This window comes from Schistocerca cancellata, chromosome 10 (genome assembly GCF_023864275.1).
Source record: "Schistocerca cancellata isolate TAMUIC-IGC-003103 chromosome 10, iqSchCanc2.1, whole genome shotgun sequence".
Taxonomy (NCBI): Eukaryota; Metazoa; Arthropoda; class Insecta; order Orthoptera; family Acrididae; genus Schistocerca; species Schistocerca cancellata.
The window spans coordinates 35,564,243-35,591,604 of record NC_064635.1 but is presented as its reverse complement, the minus strand read 5'-3'; the positions used below and the strand labels follow the sequence as shown (position 1 = coordinate 35,591,604).

Sequence of the window (27,362 nt, the reverse complement as noted above, 5' to 3'; positions counted from 1 at the left end):
TGTATAGATCCTCTATATACTCCTTCCACCTTTCTGCTTTCCCTTCTTTGCTTAGAACTTGTTTTCCATTTGAGCTCTTGATACTGATACACGTGGTTCTGTTCTCTCCAAAGGTCTCTATGATTTCTCCTGTAGGCGGCATCTATCTTACCCCTAGTGATATATGCCTCTACGTTCTCTAGCTACTATAAATTTCTTTACCCTTTAACATTCATTGTGAGCATCTGTGTAACAGCTTTTACAGTTTTGTAAGCCAATGATTAACGTCTTCATCTTGCGTTACAATTAGTTTGTGCGCTAAATGCAAGTTGTTTTGAGTATTTGAAGTTACTGACTCAAGATTATTGCTTGAACGACAAATTTCTATTCTGATAGCTTCGCTAATTTCTTCCTACGATTAAAATGGTTCAAATGGCTCTGAGCAGTATGGGACTTAACTTCTGAGGTCATCAGTCCCCTAGAACTTAGAACTACTTAAACCTAACTAACCTAAGGACAACACACACATCCATGCCCTGAGGAAGGATTGGAACCTGCGACCGTAGCGGTCGCGCGGTTTCAGACTGTAGCGCCTAGAACCGCTCGGCCACTAAGGCCGGCTCCTACGATTAAACCCACTGGATTTAGATACTGATTGTTGTATGTGATTAGTAGTCTTCTGCTTGTTTACAAATCTTTAACATATTCTGCTTGTCCTTGTAACAGCCTTGCATTTTTCCTCGTGCCATTCCAGCTTATCCATTTTGCAGTTTCTGGCAATCTCGTGTTTTTAGATGACTGTGCTCCTTCTCACCTGCTTCATTTACTAAGTTTTTCTATTCTCTACTTTCGTCATTTACATACACCATTTCCTGTGTTATCTGGATATTTCCGCTAGGCCTTGTTCATTTTGCTGTCTTCAGTATTTCATCTCGGGTCGTCTCGCGCACGAGTGCTGCTTTCGCGTCATATCGTTTACCCATCTGATAACGCTATGAGGAAGCCACAGTTTCCTTTCTTTTCCTTCAGCCAGGCCGTTGTCATACGCTGGCTACGCGCAAGCAGAGCACCGTGGGACAGGAGAGAAACACCGTGAGGCGAAGCTGGGATGCAGGAGGAGTCTGTGCTCTCAAGGTGAGTTCTCTGTACTGTTGCAGTCTTCTTCGCAGACCATTGTTTGTGACGTGACTGTCACTGATTCAATAAAGAGCCTTCTGTGACATGCTCGACTTTCGCTATTTTGAAGCTTTGTTTGACGCATGAAACGTTGTCAGGATACGCAGGGATGTTTCCATGGTTACGGCTACGACATATGCGCAGATGTGTTAATGTGATTCTCGTGTCAGAGACATGTTTATGAATTCGTCTCGTATTTGGGTACCAGACCAAAAATTACATATGTGTGGCTGTCCATACGGAACCGAAAACGAGATGTAACCATACATTCATGTCGCAGCATTTCGAACTTCTGGAACATTTTCTGAGCCGAAATTAATTTTTTTAAAATAGTGATTTCTCACAATAGCTTCATTAAAGCTACCAGTTTTTGTCAAACAACCTACTATCAACAAGTACAAAAAAGAGATATTAATTACAGGATATGCACAGTGATTAGAAGGATTAGTCAGTGTATCGATCGTGTTAGAATAATAACAAAATACAGTTGACTCACGAAAGGACCAAGTCAAAGGAACCGTTCAAGAAGTTAGATCGGGAGTACAATTTAAAGTCTGGCAGATCATGGGACAATCAGGAAACAGTCGAAATAAAGAGTCTGAGATTAAAAATTTAAGTGTAGTTTCAATAGCCATAACTATGACTCAAAGTACAAGAAAGTTGATTTTTTAACTTTTTAATGCATTTTTATTTATTTTAAAATTTCAAGCGTAAGACATGTACAAATTTTTAAGGAAACATAGAAAACTTTATTTTCATTCATTTTTCCATGCTGCGCATACTGTTATCTGCGCTCTCATTTTCGCCATAAATATTCTTAAAAACAATTGACTTAGGGATCCATCCTTCGGTAGCAGAGAATCCGTCAATACCTATAGTGTCAGCAAAAGATTTATCCGCACCTCACCTGTAACACGTGCGTTTCGTCCTCTGCACTAACCAAGGCATGTGAACTAGCTGTGAATTTGTAGGCTTTTGTAATATCACGAAACTGTTGGCTCCAGCGTTCATACTTTTGCTCAGGTGCAGGCACAAGTAATGTTTCTTATTTTATTTATTAACTAGCCTTTCCGTGTGGATTTGCTCGAGTACGCATTCGAGACTGCACACAACTCCTCTTTCTCTTCGTCTCTGTTCACCTCTTTCTCCCCCCCCCCCCCCCCCACATCTACCTATCCATCTCCTCCGTTCCTCTTCAGAGACCGTATCTTTCTACCCTCACCCTCTGTCTTTACTCTCCTTCCAGTCTCTGTACCCATCCTCCCCTCCCCCCCCTCCACCCTGTTACTTTTTAACTGTCCACTACTCCTCTACACCTTCTACCTGCTCCTGCATCTCTTCTTCTTCACCCCTCTTTCTATCCATCTCATCCTCCCCCCCCACTCGCAGATCATCTCTTTCTCCCCCTCTCTGTATACGTCTCCTTTTCGTCTCAATTTCTGCTCTCTCCTGCTCCCTCTCTCCCTAGCCACCCCCTCGTGTCTCCGTATCTGTGTCATTCCTTCCTCTATCCATCTCAACATTCGCCCCAGCCACGCCCAGCCACTCTTGTAACCTCTGCAAAACTCATCGATAACGCAGGCCAATTGTATTACAAGTCAACACAGCTGTTGTGCAGGGCACCCTACACAGAAGGGGCTGAAAGAAACACATTGTTGCCTGTATGTCCGCTTCTATTGGAGTGTAGAGATTATAAACCCCACAGTGCTCATACTTGTAAGGTTTTCTGTCTGTGTGGTAAAGTTGGTTAATATTGATCCAGGGGCTTGGGAGGACATTCTGGACATACATACATACATACTGTCCGTCTCTCTCTGTCCGTCTCTCTAAGCGAGCAAGCACCATAGCTGACGGGGTTCATCTACTGACAGATTTTCCACTGCTGCACCTGCTGTGCAGTCCAAAGATAAAATGGATGAGCTCCTTGACACCATAGTGATGAAAACGAGTTGTAATTTAATTTTTTCTAGATTAACTGCATTTTATAAGAATGACCATTGAACCTGCAATTTGAGAAAAAAATCTCATGTCAGAGAACCACTATAGTTGACATGTTTACTTCCTGGGTTTGGTGCTGGGCGGCAGTGTGCAAATCCGAAAAACATTGAGGAGAAAGCACTATGGTCATCAACTTTCTAACCTTCCTGCTTCTGGCGTTTTGTTGAGGACATATTGAACTGTGGCCCCTATGTAATAAAAAGACAACCTCTGTTTCACCAGTATTTGAACTCGCTCCACTCGAATATTCAGTTCATCTTGCAAGTGAAAAAAGATGGCAACTTACAATTTCTATATCTCATGGTTAGAAAAAAACAGATAGAATTCTGGGATGCAGTCTCTACTGCAAAGGGGCCGACAGGGAATCCCGTTTTCATGCAAAAATGTGTTTTCGCCATGCATAATGTGGTTGTGTCTTATTCTTCCTGGTTTATAAAGAACATATGCGGTCTTCGATATCAACAGCATGCCAGTTCCGCTTGAAGACCATAGTAGGATGTTACTACAAAAAGGTTATTGTGGTAAACAAGTACAATTTGCATTCTGATTAAATCTATTTCAGTGTGGCAAGCAAATGAAGATGTGGAGGCAGTTACGGGAATGGCCTTGTTGCCGTATTTTGCAGGCACACCTTCAATATAGAAAGAATCCTGAAGAAACCATCAAAATTGAGGAATTTGTTGGGGTCTATCAAAGATGATCTTGGGATCCTGGCCTTAATAAACACGGTGTATATAAAATCGCAGTCTAATGTAGGAAATTTTGGACTGGTCAGACATACTGAACCGTAATAGGACATTGTGTTGAATACCATCGACTACACGCCTCAGCCACACTGGCAAATCAGCAATACAAGAGCACTGCCTGAACACGGGGCATTGCATGTATTATGAGAAGACAGAAGTTTTTTACCTTCAGCTTCGTTACTGTGGGACAGTACATTTTCTAATAAAAAGTAATCCGATATATGTGTCACGAGAGGTGGTCCCACTGCTATAAAAAGCGGCTGGGAGTGCTGTATTGTCAGTAGGAGAACAGTAACAGCAGTATGCCTCATCAGGGAGAACTGAGTCTCTTCGTAGACTAGTCATTCGCTGTCACCTAAGGAACAGATTCATAAGAGACATGTCAACCCTTCTAAAGCTGCACAAATCGACTGTTGTCAACAGTACCGTGAAGCGAAAATGCGAAATAGCAACCACGGTTAAACCAAAACCACGCAGACCTCGCATGCTAATGAATTAACAACCGTCAAGCATTACGGAAGGTAGTTGTTAAAACTCGTACAGAATCAGTGTAAGGACTAACTCAACAGCTTCAAAGCGTTACCCGCAGCAAATCTAGCACAATGACTGTGCGTAAGGAGTTAAAAATAACGGTGTGCAGTGGTCGAGCAGATCCCAGTAAGTCAGGTATTTTCTGTGATGGTTGATAAGTGAAGCTTGAAATGATATGAAGAGAGAAGCCACTGGGCTGTGTGTGACTGCAAACAAGTGATGTGGAGTGACGTATCATCCTACACCCTATGACAGTCCGATGGAAGCGTTTCAGTTTGGTGAATGCCTGGGGAACGTTACCGACTAGAGTGCTGCAACGCTCCATGTTTGACCGGTCACGGGTCGCCTGTTGACGGGGGGACCGAGCAGCTCGTGTCCGGCCCCATATGACTCGGCTCGGGCACGTACTCGCCCCATGTCTGATGTCCGGATTCCGGACACGCGGATAACCGAGCATGACCGGTCACCGCTGACGTCTCACATCGCCTCGCCACGCCTCGCTGCACTGTACTGTACAAATCCAACGTCTCTCTCTCTCTCTCTCTCTCACTCTATTTCTGTCTCTCTCTCTCTCTCTCTTTCTTTCTTTTAATACAAAAGTAACGTTTCCCAGAACGGGTGCGTTACACAGCTAAATTCATAGAGCACTTTCTTTTATAATATTTACTCCCGTCTTCCTAACGTCCGGGAATTTTGTTGTAAATAAAACACTGATCAGAAGAGACCAATCTGTGTTAATGTAATGAGATGTAAGCGTCAAATAGTGCACCTGATTATGCGAATCAGTCCACATATCAACTATCGCAGCACATGTTTTATTAATAACTTCCGCAATAACAGAAGGCATTATACTGTTTCGTATTGCATCAGCTCGTTCTTTGACATGTCTGCTTATAGTAGAGGGATGTGGCATGACATCTGCCACGTTAACTTTTCCATAATGCGCACCTAGATGTATTAATTCTTGGCCTAGTTCTCTCAAACCTTCACCGCAAACAGCATTAAAAGGTCTCATATCTTTAGCACACATTGCGACACACTTTGCTGTAATACTATTTTTTATTACTGCCGGTATTCCTGAAGGAGCTGTATCTTTGTGAGGTTTCTTGCAACTGTGTTTCTTTAAAAGAGTGGTTCCCGATTGGAAACACAGTAATGTGGAGCAGTTTATGCACGATACGTATCCAGTGGACGCACTGTTTTCGTCTACAACCACCAAAAATATGCTCCGTACTTGGCTTTTTAGACCTTCCCGTCTCTTCAATGTGTAAACATTGATTTCAATCTTACGTCTTACTGCACTGGTTTCCTCGCACTGCATGATTGCAGAGAGAGAGAGAGAGAGAGAGAGAGAGAGAGAGAGAGAGACACCACAAATGAGAAGCTTGTACTGGCTGCAGTGTCACACGGATAATGACACTATAATGTGTTTGCAGTTACGTGCTACGTATCCGGTCACGGCTTCTATGCTCGGTCACTAGAACTAGTGCGGGCGGCCTATCCAGTTAGGGTGTGCTCGCCCCATCTCGTATTTTGTGCTCGCTTACTCGGTCATGCAGGACTCTATTACCGACCACCATGTGTAGTGCCAAAAGTAAAGTGTGCAGGATATGGTGTTAGGTTACCGGGCCCGCCCGGCTAGCCGCGCGGGCTAACGCACTGATTCGCGAGCGGGAAGACGAGCCGGCCCCCGGCACGAATCCCCCCGGCGGATTTGTGTCGCGGTCCGGCATCCCGGCCATTCTGTGGATGGTTTTTAAGGCAGTTTTCCATTTACCTCGGCGAATGCTCGCTGGTTCCCCATATTCCGCCTCAGTTACACTGTGTAGGCGATTGCTCTGGGTAAACACCGTTTCCCCCTACGTCTACATCATAATTATTCTACCACGCATACCTTCGGGGTTACACTCGTCTGGTATGAGACGTTCCCAGAGGGGCGGGGGGGGGGGGGGGGGGGCGAACCACACAACAACCTAGAGTTCGGTGTGGAATGGCGGTGGGGTGGGTAGATCGTTGTGGGGTTGTGAACCACTGAGGCCTACGGCAGGACGAGGCCTCTCCCTTGTTTATAGGTCCCCAGTTTAATAAATATATACACTCATGCTCATAAATTAAGGATAACTGCAGAATGTGGTGCCACACGACGTGGCACTACACAAAACTCTTGCTAATAGCATAGGCACATAGGGAACACATGCGACACAGATCTGTAAGTCCACGGTATGGGTGATAAGTTGAGAAAACCGTCCCGAAACACGTGTGCTACAAAACGCCACTGTTTCCTGTGCGTGTACCCCGACATCAATGTTGGATATGGTCACCATGCACATAGGCCGCACAACGGGTTGGCATACTGTAGATCAGGTGGTCGAGCAGCTGCTGGGGTACGGATTCCCTTTCTTGCACCAGTGCCTGTCGGAGCTCGTGAAGTGTCCCAGGGGTGTGAAAATGTGCAAGCAATACGTCGGCCGAGAGCGTCCCAGACGTGCTCGATGGGGTTTAGATCTGGAGAACAGGCAGGCCACTCCATTCGCCTGACATCTTCTGTTTCAAGGTACTCCTCCACAATGGCAGCTCGGTGGTCCCACCTTCCTCCATCAGGAGGAAGGTGGGACCCACTGCACCCCTGAAACGGCGGACATACTGGTGCAAAATGACGTCCCGGGAATGCACCTTGCAGGTCTCTGGGCGAATACACCATGTCTGTTCAGTCGTCTCTAGACTGTGTGTCTGGTGACAACTGTTCCAGAGGCTGTGGTAAGGTCCCAAGCAAGGCCGTCTGCAGGCACTGATGGTGAGATACTGGTCTCCTTGTGGTGTTGTACACTGTGGGCGTCCCGTACTGTAGCCCCTGGACACGTTTGACCAGCATCCAGTCTCCCTAGTGTTCTACCCCTCATAACGTCATCAATATGTGTTCTTTGGGCCATTTTCTACACACAGTCACCACTAGCACGTCTGAAAACGTCCGCACACTTACTCCCCACATCGTAATCTGACATGCACCAACACACCCCAATGTATGTGGACTGTTGCCAGCGCCACCGTGAGACGACCGCAGGTCAAATGCACCGCATGGTCATACCCCAAGGTGCTTTAAGCCCGCAAACGCCCACCAGAGCGCTGTTTCACCGTGTATCAGCATTATCCTTAATTTATGAGCATGAGAGTACGTACGTACGTACGTACGTACGTACATACATACATAAAGTGATCAAAAGAGTCTGGACACCCCAAAAAACATAGGATTTTCATATCACGAGCATTGTGCTGCCACCTACTGCCAGGTATTCCACATCAGCGCCCTCAGTAGTCATTAGACATAGGAGGTGCTGCTGGCGATGCCGTGCTGTTAATTGTCTGCTGCGCAGCCCATTAACGCCAAATTAAGCCGCACTGTCCAAACGGATACCATCGAAGTACGTCCTACATTGATTTCTATGGGTATTTCACCCAGTCCGCCTCCATAGCGTAGCGGTAGCGTTACCGCCTACCACGCAGGGGGTCCTGGTTCGATTCCCCGCAGGGGAGTGGGTGTTGTGTGTCCATCATCATATTCATCGTCATTGAGTCGCAAGTCGCTGATGTGGCGTCACCTAAAAAGGACTTGGAATATGGCGGCCGAACTCCCCCGCATGAAGCCTCCCAGCCAACAATGCCACACGAGCATTTACATTTTTTTTCCATGAAGTGTTGCTTGTCTGTTGGCACTGACAACCACACAAACTCCGCTGCTCTCGGTTGTTAACTGAAGGCCATAGGCCACTGCATTATCCATGGTGAGAAGTGATGACCAGATTTGGTGTTCTCAGCACACTCTTGACTCTATGGATCTCAGAATATTGAATTCCTTTACGGTTTTGGAAACAATGTTCCATGTGTCTAGCTACAATTCTGCTGTTAATTCTCGTCATGCGACCATAATAACATCGGAAACATTTTCAAATTAATCACCTTAGTATAAATGATAGTTCCGCCAATGCACTGCCTTTTTATACCTTGTGTATGCGATAGTACCGCCATCTGTGTCTGTGTATATCGCTATCACATCTTCTGTCACCTCAGCGTATTGTTATATGAACATTTATCAGATTGCATGCTTCCATGTGACAATATGCCTGTTCTTAAAAAAGGTATATTAAAAAAGGTATATTAAAAAATAGTTTTGTAGCTCAGTACCGCATTCCTTTTTTGTGCCGATGTTGTATTCACCAGAGGGAATTGCAGATTATTTCTCCATGGTATTGTTGTCCTATAGAGGGGAGGCAGAGTACTTCTCATTCAGAGAAAAGTAAATAAGTGTCGGTACAGGCGGTCAAGTGTCGGTACAGGCGGTCAAGTGTCGGTACAGGCAGTCAAGTGTCGGTACAGGCAGTCAAGTGTCGGTAGAAGCAGTCAAGTGTCGGTAGAAGCAGTAAAGTATCAATGAAAGTAGTCAACTATCGATGAAAGTAGTCAAATATAGATGAAAGCAATCAATTATCGATGAAAGCAGTCAGGTATCGATGAAAGCAGTCAGGTATCGATGAAAGCAGTCAGGTATCGATAAAAGCAATCAAGTATCCATAATAGCTTAAGTCTTGATGAAAGTAAACAAGCCTCGATGAAAGTAAACAAGCCTCGATGAAAGTAAACAAGCCTCGATGAAAGTAAACAAGCCTCGATGAAAGTAAACAAGCCTCGATGAAAGTAAACAAGCCTCGATGAAAGTAAACAAGCCTCGATGAAAGTAAACAAGCCTCGATGAAAGTAAACAAGCCTCGATGAAAGTAAACAAGCCTCGATGAAAGTAAACAACCCTAGATGAAAGTAAACAAGCCTCGATGAAAGTAAACAAGCCTCGATGAAAGTAAACAAGCCTCAATGAAAGTGAACAAGCCTCGATGAAAGTGAACAAGCCTCGATGAAAGTAATCAAATTACATGCTCGGCAGACCAGCAGGAGGTACAGAGCATATGCAGTATAACCTCTCACTACAGTTTGGCCATTAATTTCTGATTGTGCTGCCCACTTCTGTATGAAATGTATCATCCATTTGTTACAGGTCAACTTTCCAATCAGGAAACCAGTGATATAGAGATGGATGTTGCCAACCACTGTTGCTATACGTGGTCCCTTGGGACAGGCACCATCATCATAGGTGTCTTGAATGTGGTGAGTACACGAGAAAAAACGCTATATTACTATATGGATTGCCACCTTCACCTGTGTGCTGTACTTCACTTATGATCTCTTCTGATTTCACTTGATACTTTTTTTTTTTTCGTTTTCTCAAGCCATCAGCCTCTCCACCGGTTTAATGCCCTCCCATCTCTTCCTGTCTTGTGCTATCCTCTTCATCTGTATGTGGTTACTACACCCTGCTTTCTCTATAACCTTTTTTGGCATATTCCAGTCCTCGTACACCAATCTTTTTTTCCCTCTACTGCTGCTTGCAGCCCAAGATGCCTTGGATGCCACAGCATGTGTCTCACTAATCTGTCCCTTCTAATCAAATCCTTCCCCAGACTTTTTCCCCCAACTTCCTTATTAATATACACTAGTTCATTTTGAACTTTATCTGCTCACTTAATTTTTAACATCTTTAGGTAAGCTACACGAAAGTAACCTTTAATTGTGAAAAAGTTAAATAACTTACAGAAATGTTAGATACAGCACTGAATGCAATACATGGTGAGTCACCTAACGTTACCGCTGGATATATTTTGTAAACCATATCAAATACTGACGAACCGATTCCACAGACCGAACGTGAGGAGAGGTGCTAGTGTAATTGTTTAATACAAACCATACAAAAATGCACGGAAGTTTGTTTTTTTAAATGGAACCACGTTAGTTTTGTTAGCACATCTGAACATATAAACAAATACGTAATCAGTGCCGTTTGTTGCATTGTAAAATGTTAATTACATCCGGAGATATTGTAACCTAAAGTTGACGCTTGAAACCTCCGACGTTCAGTTTCGTGTTGTAACAAACAGCTGCAACATACATCGCGTTTCTACAGAATGATCTGCCAACGTTGCTCCAAAATGTCCCACTGGAAACGCGTCGACGTATGTGGTATCAGCATGATGGTGCACCTGCACATTCCGCAATTAACACTAGGCTGACCCTTGACAGGATGTTCGACGGGCGTTTCATAGGACGTGGAGGACGCATAAATTGGCCAGCCCGTTCCCCTGATCTTACACCTCTGGACTTCTTTCTGTGGGGTACGTTAAAGGAGAATGTGTACCGTGATGTGCCTACAAGCCCAGAGGATATGAAACAACGTATTGTGGTAGCCTGCGGCGACATTACACCAGATGTACTGCGGCGAGTACGACATTCATTACGCCAGAGATTGCAATTGTGTGCAGTAAATGGTGGCCACCACATTGAACATCTATTGGCCTGACACGTCGGGACACACTCTATTCCACTCCGCAATTGAAAACGGAAACCACGTGTGTACGTGTACCTCACCCCTCATGGTAATGTACATGTGCGTCAGTGAAAACGACCAATAAAAAGGTGTTAGCATGTGGACGTAATGTGCTGTTACAGTCACTTCTGTACCTAAGGTCCATCATCGTTCCCTTTGGATCCCTACGTAATTCGGTGCTCTCCGATACGCACGATCGAACAGCGGAGGAGTGGTACTCAAGCGTCAACTTTAGGTTACAATATCTCCGGATGTAATTAACATTTTACAATTCAACAAACGGCACCGATTACGTATTTGTTTATATGTTCAGGTGTGCTAACAAAACTAACGGGGTTCCATTTAAAAAAACGTAAGTTTGTGTCAAAAAACATACTTCCGTGCATTTTGGTATGGACTGTATTAACCAATTACACTAGCCCCTCTCCTCACGTTCGATCTGTGGAATCGATTCGTCAGTATTTGATGTGGTTTACGAAATATATCCAGCGGTAATGTTAGGTGACTCACCCTGTATATCTGCAGACGTTGTTCGCAAATCTTCAATGTGATTACCTTTTGTAACACGACAAATCTCCCATTGTTAATCTATTTCCTGCCAAATCCTATGAAGGAAGTCTTGATGTATGGTGACAGCTGCTCGTGTTATCCGTTGTCGCAACTCGTCGACGTTTTCTAGAAGCGGGGCAACAAACACTGACTTTAATGTAAACCCATACACAGGAGTCCATTGGGGTTAAATCACGCGATCGTAGTGGCCAAGAAGTTGTTGCACCACGCCCAGTCCGAGTCGGCACATTCCTACGGACATAAGCGACGACTTCACGATGACAATGTGACGGCGCGCCATCTTGCTGAAAAATAAATTCTGTGCCCATACCCTGTTGTAATTGAGGCGTTAGATAATGTTCAAGCATGTCCAATTACAGTTGACTCGGCAAAAAAAAAAAAGGACCTTAAATCTTGATACAGCTTACAGCGCAAAAAATATTCGCCTTATGCGAGTTCCGTACATGTTAGATTACGTGATGTTGTTTCTGGTCACCTCAAGTCCGAACATTATGCTGATTCACTTTACCGCAAGTAGGGAAAGTGGCTTCGTCATTGAACAAAATTCAAAAAATCATGTTCAGTCTGCATTCTGTGAAACTTTTCTGCACTAAACTGAGCTCGTTTTTCTTAGTAACTTTGTCTTAAACCTTGCGACAGTTCCAATTCGGAAGGTTTGAATGACAGGCGTTTCCGTAATACCTTCCACACGAAAACCCCACGCATAGTCAGTTCTAAGGTGACAGGTCTCGTTGATTTACCTGGACTACGAGTGTTAGACCGCCGATCATGTTCAGTTGCTGCGTAACAGACTCCTGGCTACCCGGAAGGTATGTGATACACAGACAGTTTCGGTGAAACGATCGCGCCAATTAATAACAGTTTGTCTTTGAAGTGATGTCTTGTGATATTTAGTCCGGAACTGTCTCTGAACTGTAGCAGCGGATTTGGATTCATGAAACGATAGATAACACTTCACCGTTATACGACTCCATGATGACTGTTGGAATAACTCATTCATGAATGCCACCTAGCTAGAATCTCAGGAACTAAGAGTGTTACACGGGAATAAAACTTGACGTCATACTGCATTCCGTGCTGTAATAAACGTTCCTGTAAGTTATCTGCCGTTTTCACAGCCAAAGGTTACGTTTGTATAATTATTTGATAAACAACCATACTTCATCATCATCATCATCATCATCATCAGCCGGCCGCGTGGTCTAGCGGTTCTGGCGCTGCAGTCCGGAACCGCGGGACTGCTACGGTCGCAGGTTCGAATCCTGCCTCGGGCATGGGTGTGTGTGATGTCCTTAGGTTAGTTAGGTTTAAGTAGTTCTAAGTTCTAGGGGACTTCTGAGCTAAGATGTTGAGTCCCATAGTGCTCAGAGCCATTTGAACCACCACCATCATCATCATTTTTGGATGCATAAGGGTCAATACTTAACACCTGCATGATGCTGCATTCCAGATGGAAACTAATTTTTAATTTCACAGTTTCAAATCGATGTCTTTCTTGTTTCGGCCATTGTATTTAATCTTCCATTCTTGATGAGGGAAGCCTCTCAGTTCTACCATTTTGTCACCCCCAATTTGGTGTTAAGAACGTCACAATTGTACTTCTACTGATCACGTTATTCTTTGCTTTGTTTACTCGTAAGCTATATTAAATGCTAAATATGATGTCGTAAGTCCTCACTTCTAGGCAGAAAGGTCATGTCGCCCGCTAACTGCAGGATTAGTTTTTGTTGCCCTTGCACATCTGTAACTGTTCCAAGTCTGTTCGATACTAAAAACTTACAACTGTACAATACGTGCACACTTGAAGGATGTCAAAGTGTTTCATTTTATGACGCAAGTGCTGTTTAACCTTCCGTGGTATCTTTGGAGTAGGGGTAAACGCTTTTTGAGCCCACAAGTATTCCGTATGGCGAAAAAAAATTCCTGATAACTGGAAGCACTGTAGCCAATTGTCAAGTACGAGCTGCAGAAGGCTACCGCCGGTACTGTCTTAGTTGCCGACAACAGCGGTAACACTTAGACATTGTCATAGAAAAATAAACTAAACAGAGCCCGCATCTCGTGATCGTGCGGTAGCGTTCTCGCTTCCCACGCCCGGGTTCCCGGGTTCGATTCCCGGCGGGGTCAGGGATTTTCTCTGCCTCGTGATGGCTGGGTGTTGTGTGCTGTCCTTAGGTTGGTTAGGTTTAAGTAGTTCTAAGTTCTAGGGGACTGATGACCACAGATGTTAAGTCCCATAGTGCTCAGAGCCATTTGAACCATTTTTTGCAACTAAACAGAGTTAGGGAAGGCGCGCAACATACCTGTGCCAAAACCGCTTTAAGTATCAAGTAGTTTGTCTCGCCGCACCTGCTGTAAGTACCCTCTCGTATAACTAATCACAGCTACAAATTTTATGCGATCAACTACACCATATAAATACGATGATGATAATATGTGGTTTGTGGGGTGCTCAACTGCTCGATTATCAACGCCCGTACAAACTCCTAATCTGGACACAGTCTTGTCTCGCCATATTCACAAATGATGATGGAATGATGAGGACAACACAAACACCTAGTCCCCAGGGGAGAAAGTCCCCGACCCCCCGGCCGGGAATCGAACCCGGGACCCCGTGATCCAGAGGCAACAATGCTAGCCACTAAACCACGAGCTGTGGACTAGAAATACGAATTACGACATCGTTGCAGTAATGGTAAACAGTCATTCAGGGAATGCTGATCTTAATCCTCTCTAAGCCCATTGATTTACTTCGGTCTGTGATGACCATCTCTAGATCTGTAGCAGCTGCCAACAGTCCCATCAGTCGGTGGTTTACGTATGAAGCCTCACCAGGCTGGGTACCATGTTACGGTTATTACTTCTTGACATGCCGGTTATATTTGATATTGAGATCGCCGTGTTCAGTTAACCATTCTAAATCTGTAGGCTTCGCCATTAAAGTCAACATCAGAAATAGCTGCCAATCGGGAAATACTGGACTGCACAGGAGTTTCAGTTACTAGGTTACGGATTAATTTTTATCTCCGTCCATTAATACATTCCACAGCACAGTGCCTGGTATCTTAAGCATCTCGAGCTCGGTTCTTGTACCGCTCCAACATTACTGAGATGGGAATCTTGGAATTCAGCTCTTCTGAGACCAGTTTGAGAGTATTTATTGTTTGGACTGATGTTGCTTATTGTTGGGAAAATTTTAGGTCCGGCTCGAGAACATTTTTCCACTCAAGTGAATTATCATTTTCCGCCCAACCCCCCTCTTGCCTCATAGAACTCATTTCTATAAGGACTACAGTGGGTCTGCACCTCTGGTGGCCCACCAATACCATCATTTCTACAAGGACTACAGTGGGTCTGCACCTCTAGTGGCACACCAATACCGTAATCTCTACCAGGACTACAGTGGGTCTGCTCTGTGATGACCTACCTACCAATATTCTTCAAAACGTCGAATGACTCTGCAGTGGGTTTGCTCTGTTGTGGCCTATGACCTGTCTGCATGTCAAGAGTCAGCACTGTCTTTCCGTTGGAAGGACAACACTACTTCTTCAAGACTGCATGGAAATCCACTACTTCTGTGTGCAATTTCTTTTACTAATGAGACTTTGTGAAAAAAACTGTAATTACTATTATGATGAATGATGAGGACTATCTTTATGGACTGTGAGAAAATTTTAGCTTTTGACCAACATTGTATAAATAAGTGTGTGCATTTGATATCTTTGTTATTGTAATTATGAAAAATTTTATCAAATCAGTATTGGCCACTGCCCAAAACAATTTGTAAAATTTTTTGTGGGGAGCATGGGGGCTATGTAAGTAGGCTGTTTATGTTTTCTTATTGGCAACGTTACGTAGCGCTCGGTATGAAAATCACTGGCTGTGCTGTGTGCAGTCTGTGGCTAGTTTGCATTGTTGTCTGCCATTGTAGCGTTGGGCAGCGGCAGCTGGATGTGAACAGCGCGTAGCGTTGCGCAGTTGGAGGTGAGCCGCCAGCAGTGGTGGATGTGGGGAGAGAGATGGCGGAGTTTTGAAATTTGTGATACTGGATATTATGAACTGCTATGTATATTATGGTTTTTCAACACTATTAAGGTAAATACATTGTTTGTTCTCTATTAAAATCTTTCATTTGCTAACTATGCCTATCAGTAGTTAGTGCCTTCCGTAGTTTGAATCTGTTATTTAGCTGGCAGTAGTGGCGCTCGCTGTTTTGCAGTAGTTCGAGTAACGAAGATTTTTGTGAGGTAAGTGATTTGTGAAAGGTATAGGTTAATGTTAGTCAGGGCCATTCTTTTGTAGGGATTATTGAAAGTCAGATTGCGTTGCGCTAAAAAATATTGTGTGTCAGTTTAAGCACAGTCTTGTATAAATTGTTCTAAGGGGACGTTTCAAACTTTCACCCTTGTCACTTTTAGCCGCTAATTGTGATACACAGTGTATATACGAGGGTTGCCCAGAAAGTAACGCACCGCAGTTCTTTTTCTCAGCCGGAAACAATGCTACGAATGCGAAACGTTACGTATGTATTGCCCGATGTCTCCTGAGTGAGCGCGCCAAGTTTTCGTTACTTCCAACAGACAGCGTAGCTGCAGGACAGTTTCAAAAATGGAGTCTGTAGGTGACGTACGTTACAAGCAACGTGCCGTCATTTGAATTTCTCACTGCAGAGAAAGAAACTGTTGGAGATACTCGCAAACGCTTGTGAAAGTCTATGGAGCATCAGCTTTCGACAGAAGTACAGTTAAGCGCTGGGCACGGAGGGTGAGGTCATGAGAAGGTGGTTCGGCGGAGCTCCACTATTTGCAGCGGTCGGGAAGACCATCCACGGCCGTCACACCTGACACACCTGACCTAGCCCCCTCGGACTTCCACATGTTTGGGCCATTAAAGCATGCCATTCGTGGAAGACATTTTGAGGACGATGAGGAGGTGATTGAATCAGTGAAGCATTGGCTCCGCCACCAGGACAGGGGATACACGCCCTTGTTTCGCACTGGAGGAAGGCCATAGAACGGGATGGAGATTACGTCGAAAAATAGGGTGTGTAGATAAAACACCATTCTTTCGTGTGTGTAATACTCATTATGTTCAATAACACATTGTTAGAGAAAAAATACGCGGTGCATTACTGTCTGGGCAACCCTCGCGAGTCTTGCACTTGGGCACCCATCTCAGCTTGATCCTCCAAGCAGCCGCTACTAATTATGCAAAGTACTGTATAGGAATCTTACCGTTGTGGCGTCTCTTGTACCCATCCCACCTTGGCGACTTGTGTCACTTTGGTTTTAAACCGGCCTTGTAAGCTATATGAAGAACTACCTACTGCAGTTTCTTCTAGTTGCTGACTAATAGAGTTTGTCTAATACTCCAAAAAGACTGGGAACCAAATTATTGGCCAGTGTTTTGCGACACATCCCCACAGGCAAAGTGCTGGATCCGCGAAGTGAGTGCATGTCCATTTATACTTATGGAAAAGACCCCACTTTTTCTGCATGTGACCTATAAGACACTGAAGATACTAAATAAGAAGATCGTGTTCAACGACAATTCAGCTTTTCAACCAGATGACGACGACATCTTGCCACGATATTTTGAGTGACAACCATTAAGTCTTTTTCAGGAATGTTTTACCCGTGAGGCTGCTGGTGCAAGTTGCTGTATTTATACCGTTGGCCTTCGTGCAGAGGGTTTCGCTAAATGATCGCCCTATGTTTACTTTAATGTGCTCTCCGAATATTGCTCCATCTGCAGGCGTGTGGAAAAAAAATTGTTCCAACGGCTCTGAGCACTATGGGACTTAACTTCTGAGGTCATCAGTCCCCTAAAACTTAGAACTACTTAAACCTAACTGACCTAAGGACATCACACACATCCATGCCCGAAGCAGGATTCGAACCTCCGACCGTAGCGGTCGCGAGGGCGTGTGCAAAGCATGCATACCTTCTGTCATGTTGCACGTCTGTCGGTTAGAATTTAGTTGTCAAATTAATAAAATTACCAGTCACTGTATGTGTCGTAAAGCGTAAAATTTTGTGTTTCTCGTCCTAATTTTCTCAAGTTGAAAGCCACCATTGCGTTTAATAAGACCTTCTGCGAAATGTATTTCCACAGATTTCCACTCTTGGATCTCGTCGAGGCCAAGAGTTTAGTGGCGGAATAATCCATGGAATGCCCTCCGTAAATACAGTACGGACTCCAGCTCTCCTCCACTACGCCTAATGACACGTCCAGACACAATTTTACTATCCTGACTGCTGAATTATAACTCCCCTCAACCTGCAGTACAACAGAAGAAACACATGCAGTAACACCACTGCGCGTGCGTCTGGCGATGAACCAATATCCGCAGAGTGCGTCAAGCAGCTCTTACACGATCAAACCAGTTTTCTACCCACGTGTTTGTCAAACAGTCCCGCGCACGTACCAGCAAAGTTTGTCAATTTTATGTTACTTTTGAAACAGACGCTGTTCATGTCGTGAAGTATTTTGACACTAGTGCACTAGTGGGAACACGACTACCAATGCAGACAAAGCGTTTCTAGTACTGAGTTCAGCACTGTGTGTAAAGAAGAAAGAGGAAACAAGACGCTGGTCCAGGGAATGATTGAAACAGAGAGAAACATATCAATGAATGTCTGCTGAAGGACATATTGTAACCAGATCCCGATAATTACACCAACATTTTCTGTATCCAGAAAGGCCCGTACAGGACCTGCAACATGCGGTCGTGCATTATCCTGCTGAAATGTAGGGTTTCACAGGGATTGAGAGAGAGGTTGCGCCACGGGTCGTAACACATCTAAAATGTAACGTCCACTCTTCAAAGTGCCGTCAATGCGAACAAGAGGTGACAGAGATGTGTAACCAATGGCACCCCATAAAATCACACCGGGTGATCCGACGAATACACGCTTCCAATGTGCGTTCACCGAGATGTCGCCAGACACGGATGCGACCATCATGATGCTGTAAACAGAACCTGGATTCGTCCGAAAATATGAGGATTTTCCATTCTTGCATCCAGGATCGTTGTTGAGTACATCATCGCAGGCGCTCCTGTCTGTGGTGCAGCGTCAAGGGTAACCCCAGCCACCGTCTCCGAGCTGGTAGTCCATGCTGCTGCAATCGTCGTCGAACTGTTCGTGCAGATGGTTGTTGTCTCGCAAACGTCCCCATCTGTTGACTCAGGGATCGAGACGTGGCTGCACAATGCGTTACAGCCATGCGGATAAGATGCCTGCCATCTCGACTGCTAGTGATACGAGGCCGTTGGGATCCAGCACGGCGTTCCGTATTACCCTCCTGAACTCACTGATTCCATATTCTGCTAACAGTCATTGGATCTCTTCCAACGCGAGCAGCAATGTCGCGATACGATGAACCGCAATATCGATAGGCTACAATCCGACCTTTGTCAAAGTCGGAAACGTGATGGTGCGCAATTCTCCTCCTTACACGAGCCATCACGACAACGTTTCACTAGGCAAAGCCGGTCAACTGCTGTTTGTGTATGAGGAATCGGTTGGAAACTTTCCTCATGTGCGAACATTGTAGGTGTCGCCACCGGTGCCAACCTTGTGTGTATGCTCTGAAAAGCTAATCATTTGCATATCACAGCATCTTCTTCCTATCGGTTGTATTTCGCGTCTTCTTCGTGGTGTAGCAATTTTAATGGCCAATAGTGTATATGCCTGAGAAAGAAGCAACACCTGTACTACTTTATTTTTGCCCTACATCACAGTGTCCGTAGTGCGAAAACTCACGGTATAGAGAGAGAAATCGTAGTAAAACTTTTTTTTGGCTAAACATGAGCGGTGAAACACGAATACAAGAAACGTTCGCTATCTTGTTAAATCTGGCGTCAGTCTAAATTTCTCGTAAAAACGTGTTTGATAACACTTTAACCGCCGTACACGGTCAGATATTTGACAAACTTGGCAAAGTTTGAAAAACTAATTGAGCGTGTATGGGGTGCATTAAACTCGGCATATGGGGCTCATGCAACGAAAACCTATGTACATTCGCCAGCGCGCAAATTTTCGGTACAAATGCAACGACGTGCTCCAGCAGGGTCAAGTGTAAGACTCATCTACAATCTAGCTCTCAACTAAGCAGCTTTCGGAAGGCCCAACGGTACCGACCGACCACCGAGCCATCCTCAAAAAATGGTTCGAATGAGTCTGGGCACTATTGGACTTAACATCTGAGGTCATCAGTCCCCTAGAACTTAGAACTACTTAAACCTAACTAACCTAAGGACATCACACACATCGATGCCCGAGGCAGGATTCGAACCTGCGACCGTAGCGGTCGCGCGGTTCCAGAACGTAGCGCCTAGAACCGCTCGGCCACCGCGGCCGGCCGTGCCATCCTCAGCCAATAGGGGTCACTGGAAGCGGATTGGAGGGTCATGTGGTCAGCACGCCGCTCTCACGGTCGTTATCAGCTTTCTTGGCCGTAGTCGCTACTTCTCAATCAAGTAGCTGCTCTGTTGGCTTCTCAATGGTTGGAACCTGCTTGCTGGGCAGACCTGGACGGTCACCCATCCAAGTGCTAGCCAAGCCCGACAACGCTTAACATTGGTGATCTGACGGGAACCAGTGTTACCATTACGACAAGCCCCTTTGTCTCATCTGAAGATCGCTGAGTAATAATCGTGGCAAGATGTCTTCGTCATCCGTCTGCTAGCCCGAAACCTCAGGGAATACTCGTTATGCTAGGAAAACAAGAAACACAACATTATCGTGCATGTTTTTGAATAACATATCTCTTTACACTAAAGGAGGTGTAACGTGGAACCAGCTGAGTGCATATGCATTAGTTTTTGTATTGCAGATTGGGAGCATTTTGCAGATAGCAGTAGTAGCGAACAATTGGGACTTGTACCAGTACGCCAATGATGATATAAGCGGGGAAAACTCAGGTAAGAAGCCGCACTTAACACATTTTTTTTTGCTGCGAAAAAAAAACAACTTTATTCTAAAACAAATGAAATACCGGTTAACGTGTACTTGGTTTAATAGTGTCGAGTTTACGAAAACTTCCTCTCACAATAGCTAAAGTCATCCGTGAATTACCAGTAACAACCTCGTTTGTGGTGCAAGAAAAATTAATCTTACAACCAACAAAAGTAAGAGGACCAGTAATTAGTTCTTCTTGAGACACCTGCTTTGGTGTCACATCAAAACTGCCAACAGTCTTGTAAACTGGAAGTCTGGAACGACGAGAATATCTTCTCCTCCTGTAAGGCATGGCTGTGCGCTTCGTGCGGCTGCTTCGAGTCGAATGAGCATGCTGTTGCCTCACGAGCGAGATATACAGTCCCGTGACGTCATAGCGATAAGCTTAAAATTACGTGTTTTAATAATTTCTTAAAAGTTTACATGTGTGGGTATTAGCCACCTTTTTTGTGTAAGGGTGCCCACGGTGGGCGTTAACACTGTGCAATATTTAACCTTTATAAATGATTAAATGTGCAAGGTCCTGAACCTGCATAATGAGAACAGGCTTCGTGCCACCACAGCTGACACTGTCCACATTGAACCCAATAATCTTCAAACCTCCCACTGCAACCAACATAAAAGGTTAATCTCCTTTTCATCGTTTCTTCTTGTCGCTGTTGGTGTACTATCATGATTTTACACATTTTGGGTGCTTCTACTCTTCACATACAACAAATGCATTCGCAGTTGCGAATATGGCCAACTATCAGCTGTGTAAGGGAATGACGACGATGAAAATGTGTGCTGCACCGGGACTCGAACCCGGATATCCCGCTTATCGCTAGCGATTGTCCTGCCATTTGGCTAACCAAGCACGCTTCACGGTCATACCAGAGCTTCAATATGCGTCAACCATATGCCTACAACCCGTAATCTTACATCCATTATGCATATTCAGACACAGGGTGACTTTTTACTTGAAAGTCGCTTGCGTGGTGTTGGCGGATGTATACGATATTGCAGTGCCCACGTTAATCCGAATTACGGCGTAATGTTCCTTCGGTCATGCACGCGTGTCCGCCCACATTCTGCCAGACAGGAGATGGGTAGGGAAGCCATTCCGCATCTTATTCGCCTGGATCTTGGCCCCGTCAGATTTTCACCTTTTCCGCGCTCTGTCGAACAACCTTCAAGGAACTTCCTTTCCGGATGAAAATGCGCTCCGAACGTGGCTCGACGAGTTCTTCGCCTCAAAACCGGGTGATTTCTACTGTCACAGAATGGAAATGTTACCCCAACGTTGACACACTGTTGCAAATAGTAAAGGAGAATATACACTACTGGCCATTAAAATTGCTACACCAAGAAGAAATGCAGATGATAATGTATTATACTAGAACTGACATGTGATTACATTTTCACGAAATTTAGGTGCATAGATCCTGAGAAATTAGTACCCAGAACAATGACCTCAGGCCGCAATAACGGCCTTGATACGCCTGAGCATTGAGTCAAACAGAGCTTAGATGGCGTGTACAGGTACAGCTGCCCATGCAGCTTCAACACGATACCACAGTTCATCAAGAGTAGTGACTGGCGTATTGTGACGAGCCAGTTGTTCGGCCACCGTTGACCAGACGTTTTCAAATGGTGAGAGATCTGGAGAATGTGCTGGCCAGGGCAGCAGTCGAACATTTTCTGTATCCAGAAAGGCCCGTACAGGACCTGCAACATGCGGTCGTGCATTATCCTGCTGAAATGTAGAGTTTCGCAGGGATAGAATGAAGGGTAGAGCCACGGGTCGTAACACATCTGAAATGTAACGTCCACTGTTCAAAGTGCCGTCAATGCGGACAAGAGGTGACTGAGACGTGTAACTAAGGGCACCCCATACCATCACGCCGGGTGATACGCCAGTATGGCGATGACGTATGTGCGTTCACCGCGATGTCGCCAAACACGGATGTGACCATCATGATGCTGTAAACAGAATCTGGATTCATCCGAAAAAATGACGTTTTGCCATTCGTGCACCTAGATTCGTCGTTGAGTACACCATCGCAGGCGCTCCTGTCTGAGATGCAGCGTCAAGGGAAACCGCAGCCATGGTCTCCGAGCTGATAGTCCATGCTGCTGCAAACGCAGATGGTTGTTGTCTTGTAAACGTCCCCATCTGTTGACTCAGGGATCGAGACGTGGCTGCACGATCCGTTACAGCCATGCAGATAAGATGCCTGTCATCTCGACTGCTAGTGATACGAGGCCGTTGGGATCCAGCACGGCGTTGCGTATTACTCTCCTGAACCCACCGATTCCATATTCTGCTAACAGTCATTGGATCTCGACCAACGCGAGCAGCAATGTCGCGATACGATAAGCAGCAATCGCGATAGGATACAATCCGACCTTCATCAAAGTCGGAAACGTGATGGTACGCATTTCTCCTCTTCACACGAGGCATCACAACAACATTTTACCAGGCAACGCCTGTCAACTGCTGTTTGTGTATGACAAATCGGTTGGAAACTTTCCTCATGTCAGCACGTTGTACGTGTCGCCAGCGGCGCCAACCTTGTGTGAATGCTCTGAAAAGTTAATCATTTGCATATCATAACATCTTCTTCCTGTCGGTTAAATTTCGCGTCTGTAGCACGTCAGTTTCGCGGTGTAGTAATTTTGATGGCCTGTAGTGTACAAATGTCTGTGGGCAACAGATTCCTGGTGAATCAACATTAAGAAAATGTATTTTAGATTTTTGTTACCAAGCGCTTCTGAGAAGTTTGCGGTACTGATTCTGGTGCCCCTACTGATATCGTTTTATGCAACCCGCACTACGTCTGTATCAGGATCTGCATACCGAAAGGCAGCAGCCACTTTATCGCTATGAGTTCCCTATCAGAGCTTTGTGCGATTGTTTGCAAATAGAATCATAATGTAAGTGAGGACTGTCCGTAAGTTACATGGTATTTTCGGACCAAGATATGCCTTACTTTTGCTACACTTTTCCAAGTGCCTCCAATCTTTCTTCGTGCAATTAGTTGAACAAGTTTTGGATGTCACTGTAAGTTTATTCCGGTAAAATGACTTAACTGTTAGTAAATGATTAAGAAATTTTGCCTTATGAAGTGTGTTTCCCCATCGGATGCAACGAAATTAACATGACATTTTTAAATGGGAGGTGTGGAAGTAACATTTTATCGGTATTTAACCCACTCAAATATTTAATACGTGACTCGCCACGTTAGTGTGCTAAAGTAGTTGCATAAACAAAATTTGTTGTTGTTTGTGAATAACAAAAGCATGTTATATACAAGTTATGTGAAGTATTGAAACGATGTTTGATATATTTTTGTTTTACGTTTTTTGCTTTCACTTTTTATTGAGAAAATTTCCGTTTTCTTGCTATATGTGATAAACCTGTATTGCTTTATTTATTTTCGCAACAACATCCCTCTGATGCACGTTAAAAACCAAAAGTTTCGGAATAAAGCCCAAATGAAACATTGACAGTTCAGTTTTTCTATAAGTACTGTTTACTTTTTAAGTAGAAGGTAGGAGGATAACTATCTAAGACAAAAATGTTCTCTTGAGTACCTGGTCCTTTATACAGTGTGTCTCAAAATAATGTATACACTCTTTGAAATTGAATATCTCTTTAACTAAGGGAGATAGAAATATAGTACAATCCTTGTGGCGTACCTTAAGGCACAACTAAAGGGGGTATACGTTAAAATGGCCTCCTTTCACTTCAATACACCGTCGGCAATGACTTACAACAAACAGACCGACATGCCGCATATAATGTTCCTAAAGAAACAGCATTACAGGCTTCCTCACTTCGCTCTTAAAGACTGTCACATGTTTATGGTCTTGCAGTGTAAGCTGTGTTCTTAGAGTACCCAGAGCACCTAAATCAGGAGATCGAGCTGGAAACTCCACACTCCCTCTTCGTCCTATCCATCTGCCAGGAACTGTACGATTGAAAGAAGCCCTCACATCAGTGTGAAAATGAGGCCGTGCCCCATCCTGTTGAAAGGAATAATTTTCATTTTCAAAAAAAGTCGTTGAGACCAGGTGTTATCACACACAGCATTTCTAAGTAAGAATCGCCTGTGACAGTATTTTCAAATGGCGCGATTAAACCTCTTGAAGACAGACCACGCCAGACTGATACTGCTGGTAGATTAATATGCCTTTCCTCGATTACCTACGAATTCCCACTGGCCCAGTACACGCAGTTATGGCGGTTAATTGTTCTGTTAAGTTTAAAGGTCGCTTTATCCGACCAAAGAATTATAGCTTCGAATCGTTCCTACGCAATTTGCGTTCTTCATATTCTGCACCGTTCCTTCGACGTCGAACTTATCTCGGATTCCTGAAATTGTTACCCTTGTTGGGGTGGTGTTCCAAATTAAAGCCTCCAATGGCGTCGTACCCCACTCTTTCTCCGTTTTACAGTAACATTTTAGCACCCATTTACTTGATCCAACGATTACGCCATGTTTGTTTACAATCCTGAAACAAAAGAAAGCGTTATGTTTTTCACCGTCTTCTGAATCGTTACCCGCAAAAATTGTATTTCCGTCTCCTTTAGTTAAAGAGATATTCAATTTCAAAGGGTATATACATTATTTTGAGACACCCTGTATATCTCCTGTCAGTTTCTAGATGGTTCACCACCACGGTTTTTATGCGAATGTAGTGAGAGACTGATCGCATATATTAAGAAAGCATTCATTATGAGGCAACGCCCAATAGGTATGCAACACATCTAACGTGCAGGCAACGCAGGTAACCTGCGCTAGTCTTACAACTCTAAGTGCAACGTATTGCAGAAGGAACATGTACCAGCTATCCGGAAGCAAGTAAAACAATTTCATATAAGTGCCAAACAATTTTTCCTCAACGCTCTGCATCTACTGAAAAGTGATGCTGAATCTATCGTTGCCACCTGAGCTTGTCCAAGCGATTTGCAGAGCGCAGGTTTGAATGTGTGTGTTTTTATAATGAAAAGTTCCAAGCTATGAAATCTGTGACTGATTAATTTCCGAGAGAATCCAAAATTCTTTCATTGAACCCAAGATCGAAAATGCTCTGGTGTATATCCATAGCAACTTTGGCTACTTTGCCACTAACCTTAAAGAATTAAACTTTATCGGATTGCCTTTGCAGAGATATTTAGCAGTTGTTGAGAATGTCAGATGAAAGATAACAGATATTAGACCTGATATTGGGCACACTATGTTTCGTTTTGGCAAGAAATTCAGGCTGCTGGACTTTTGTTACTATCTGCCACGTCCTCAGTGGGGGAGAAGAAGACGCCCCAGACGGCATTTCTCCAGTAATATTTCGCTTCCTAAAATTTGCACCATCAACTTCTTGTGATGAGGAAAGATCATTTGCCTCTTTCAAGAACATTTCTAATCAGTAACATTTTATAGCTCTAGAAAATTTCGGTACGAATGTTGTTGTTCGTGAAGGGTATCTTAGTAATTTCAGTGATGATGGACTTTGTAGTGAAGAGATGTAACCGAAAATAACGTTCTTCCACTACCGCCAGGTAGACTTTGAGAATGTACAGTTAACTAATTTAAATTATATCTTCTTAATACAATTTTTGTGTTTCTGATCAGTCTATGTGCATATTAAGATAATACAGAAAGCTACGATGTAATTCAGTTGCTGCTTTCAGCTGAAAAGGTTTTATTTCAAATATTTAATATAATATACACTCCTGGAAATTGAAATAAGAACACCGTGAATTCATTGTCCCAGGAAGGGGAAACTATTGACACATTCCTGGGGGCAGATACATCACATGATCACACTGACAGAACCACAGGCACATAGACACAGGCAACAGAGCATGCACAATGTCGGCACTAGTACAGTGTATATCCACCTTTCGCAGCAATGCAGGCTGCTATTCTCCCATGGAGACGATCGTAGAGATGCTGGATGTAGTCCTGTGGAACGGCTTGCCATGCCATTTCCACCTGGCGCCTCAGTTGGACCAGCGTTCGTGCTGGACGTGCAGACCGCGTGAGACGACGCTTCATCCAGTCCCAAACATGCTCAATGGGGGACAGATCCGGAGATCTTGCTGGCCAGGGTAGTTGACTTACACCTTCTAGAGCACGTTGGGTGGCACGGGATACATTCGGACGTGCATTGTCCTGTTGGAACAGCAAGTTCCCTTGCCGGTCTAGGAATGGTAGAACGATGGGTTCGATGACGGTTTGGATGTACCGTGCACTATTCAGTGTCCCCTCGACGATCACCAGTGGTGTACGGCCAGTGTAGGAGATCGCTCCCCACACCATGATGCCGGGTGTTGGCCCTGTGTGCCTCGGTCGTATGCAGTCCTGATTGTGGCGCTCACCTGCACGGCGCCAAACACGCATACGACCATCATTGGCACCAAGGCAGAAGCGACTCTCATCGCTGAAGACGACACGTCTCCATTCGTCCCTCCATTCACGCCTGTCGCGACACCACTGGAGGCGGGCTGCACGATGTTGGGGCGTGAGCGGAAGACGGCCTAACGGTGTGCGGGACCGTAGCCCAGCTTCACGGAGACGGTTGCGAATGGTCCTCGCCGATACCCCAGGAGCAACAGTGTCCCTAATTTGCTGGGAAGTGGTGGTGCGGTCCCCTACGGCACTGCGTAGGATCCTACGGTCTTGGCGTGCATCCGTGCGTCGCTGCGGTCCGGTCCCAGGTCGACGGGCACGTGCACCTTCCGCCGACCACTGGCGACAACATCGATGTACTGTGGAGACCTCACGCCCCACGTGTTGAGCAATTCGGCGGTACGTCCACCCGGCCTCCCGCATGCCCACTATACGCCCTCGCTCAAAGTCCGTCAACTGCACATACGGCTCACGTCCACGCTGTCGCGGCATGCTACCAGTGTTAAAGACTGCGATGGAGCTCCGTATGCCACGGCAAACTGGCTGACACTGACGGCGGCGGTGCACAAATGCTGCG

General features: G+C 44.9%; 1 protein-coding gene across 1 annotated transcript in view; it reads left to right on the top strand.

Moving 5' to 3' along the window:
• Positions 1 to 1,020: 1,020 nt before the first annotated feature.
• Positions 1,021 to 27,362, top strand: part of LOC126106470 (uncharacterized) — a 33,967-nt gene continuing 7,625 nt past the window's right edge. Inside the window, exons 1-3 of the mRNA XM_049912756.1 lie at positions 1,021 to 1,113; positions 9,475 to 9,584; positions 20,266 to 20,353. Of these exons, the coding sequence (XP_049768713.1) occupies positions 9,510 to 9,584; positions 20,266 to 20,353 (163 nt within the window). The 5' untranslated portion in view covers positions 1,021 to 1,113; positions 9,475 to 9,509. The remainder of the gene's footprint in view (positions 1,114 to 9,474; positions 9,585 to 20,265; positions 20,354 to 27,362) is intronic.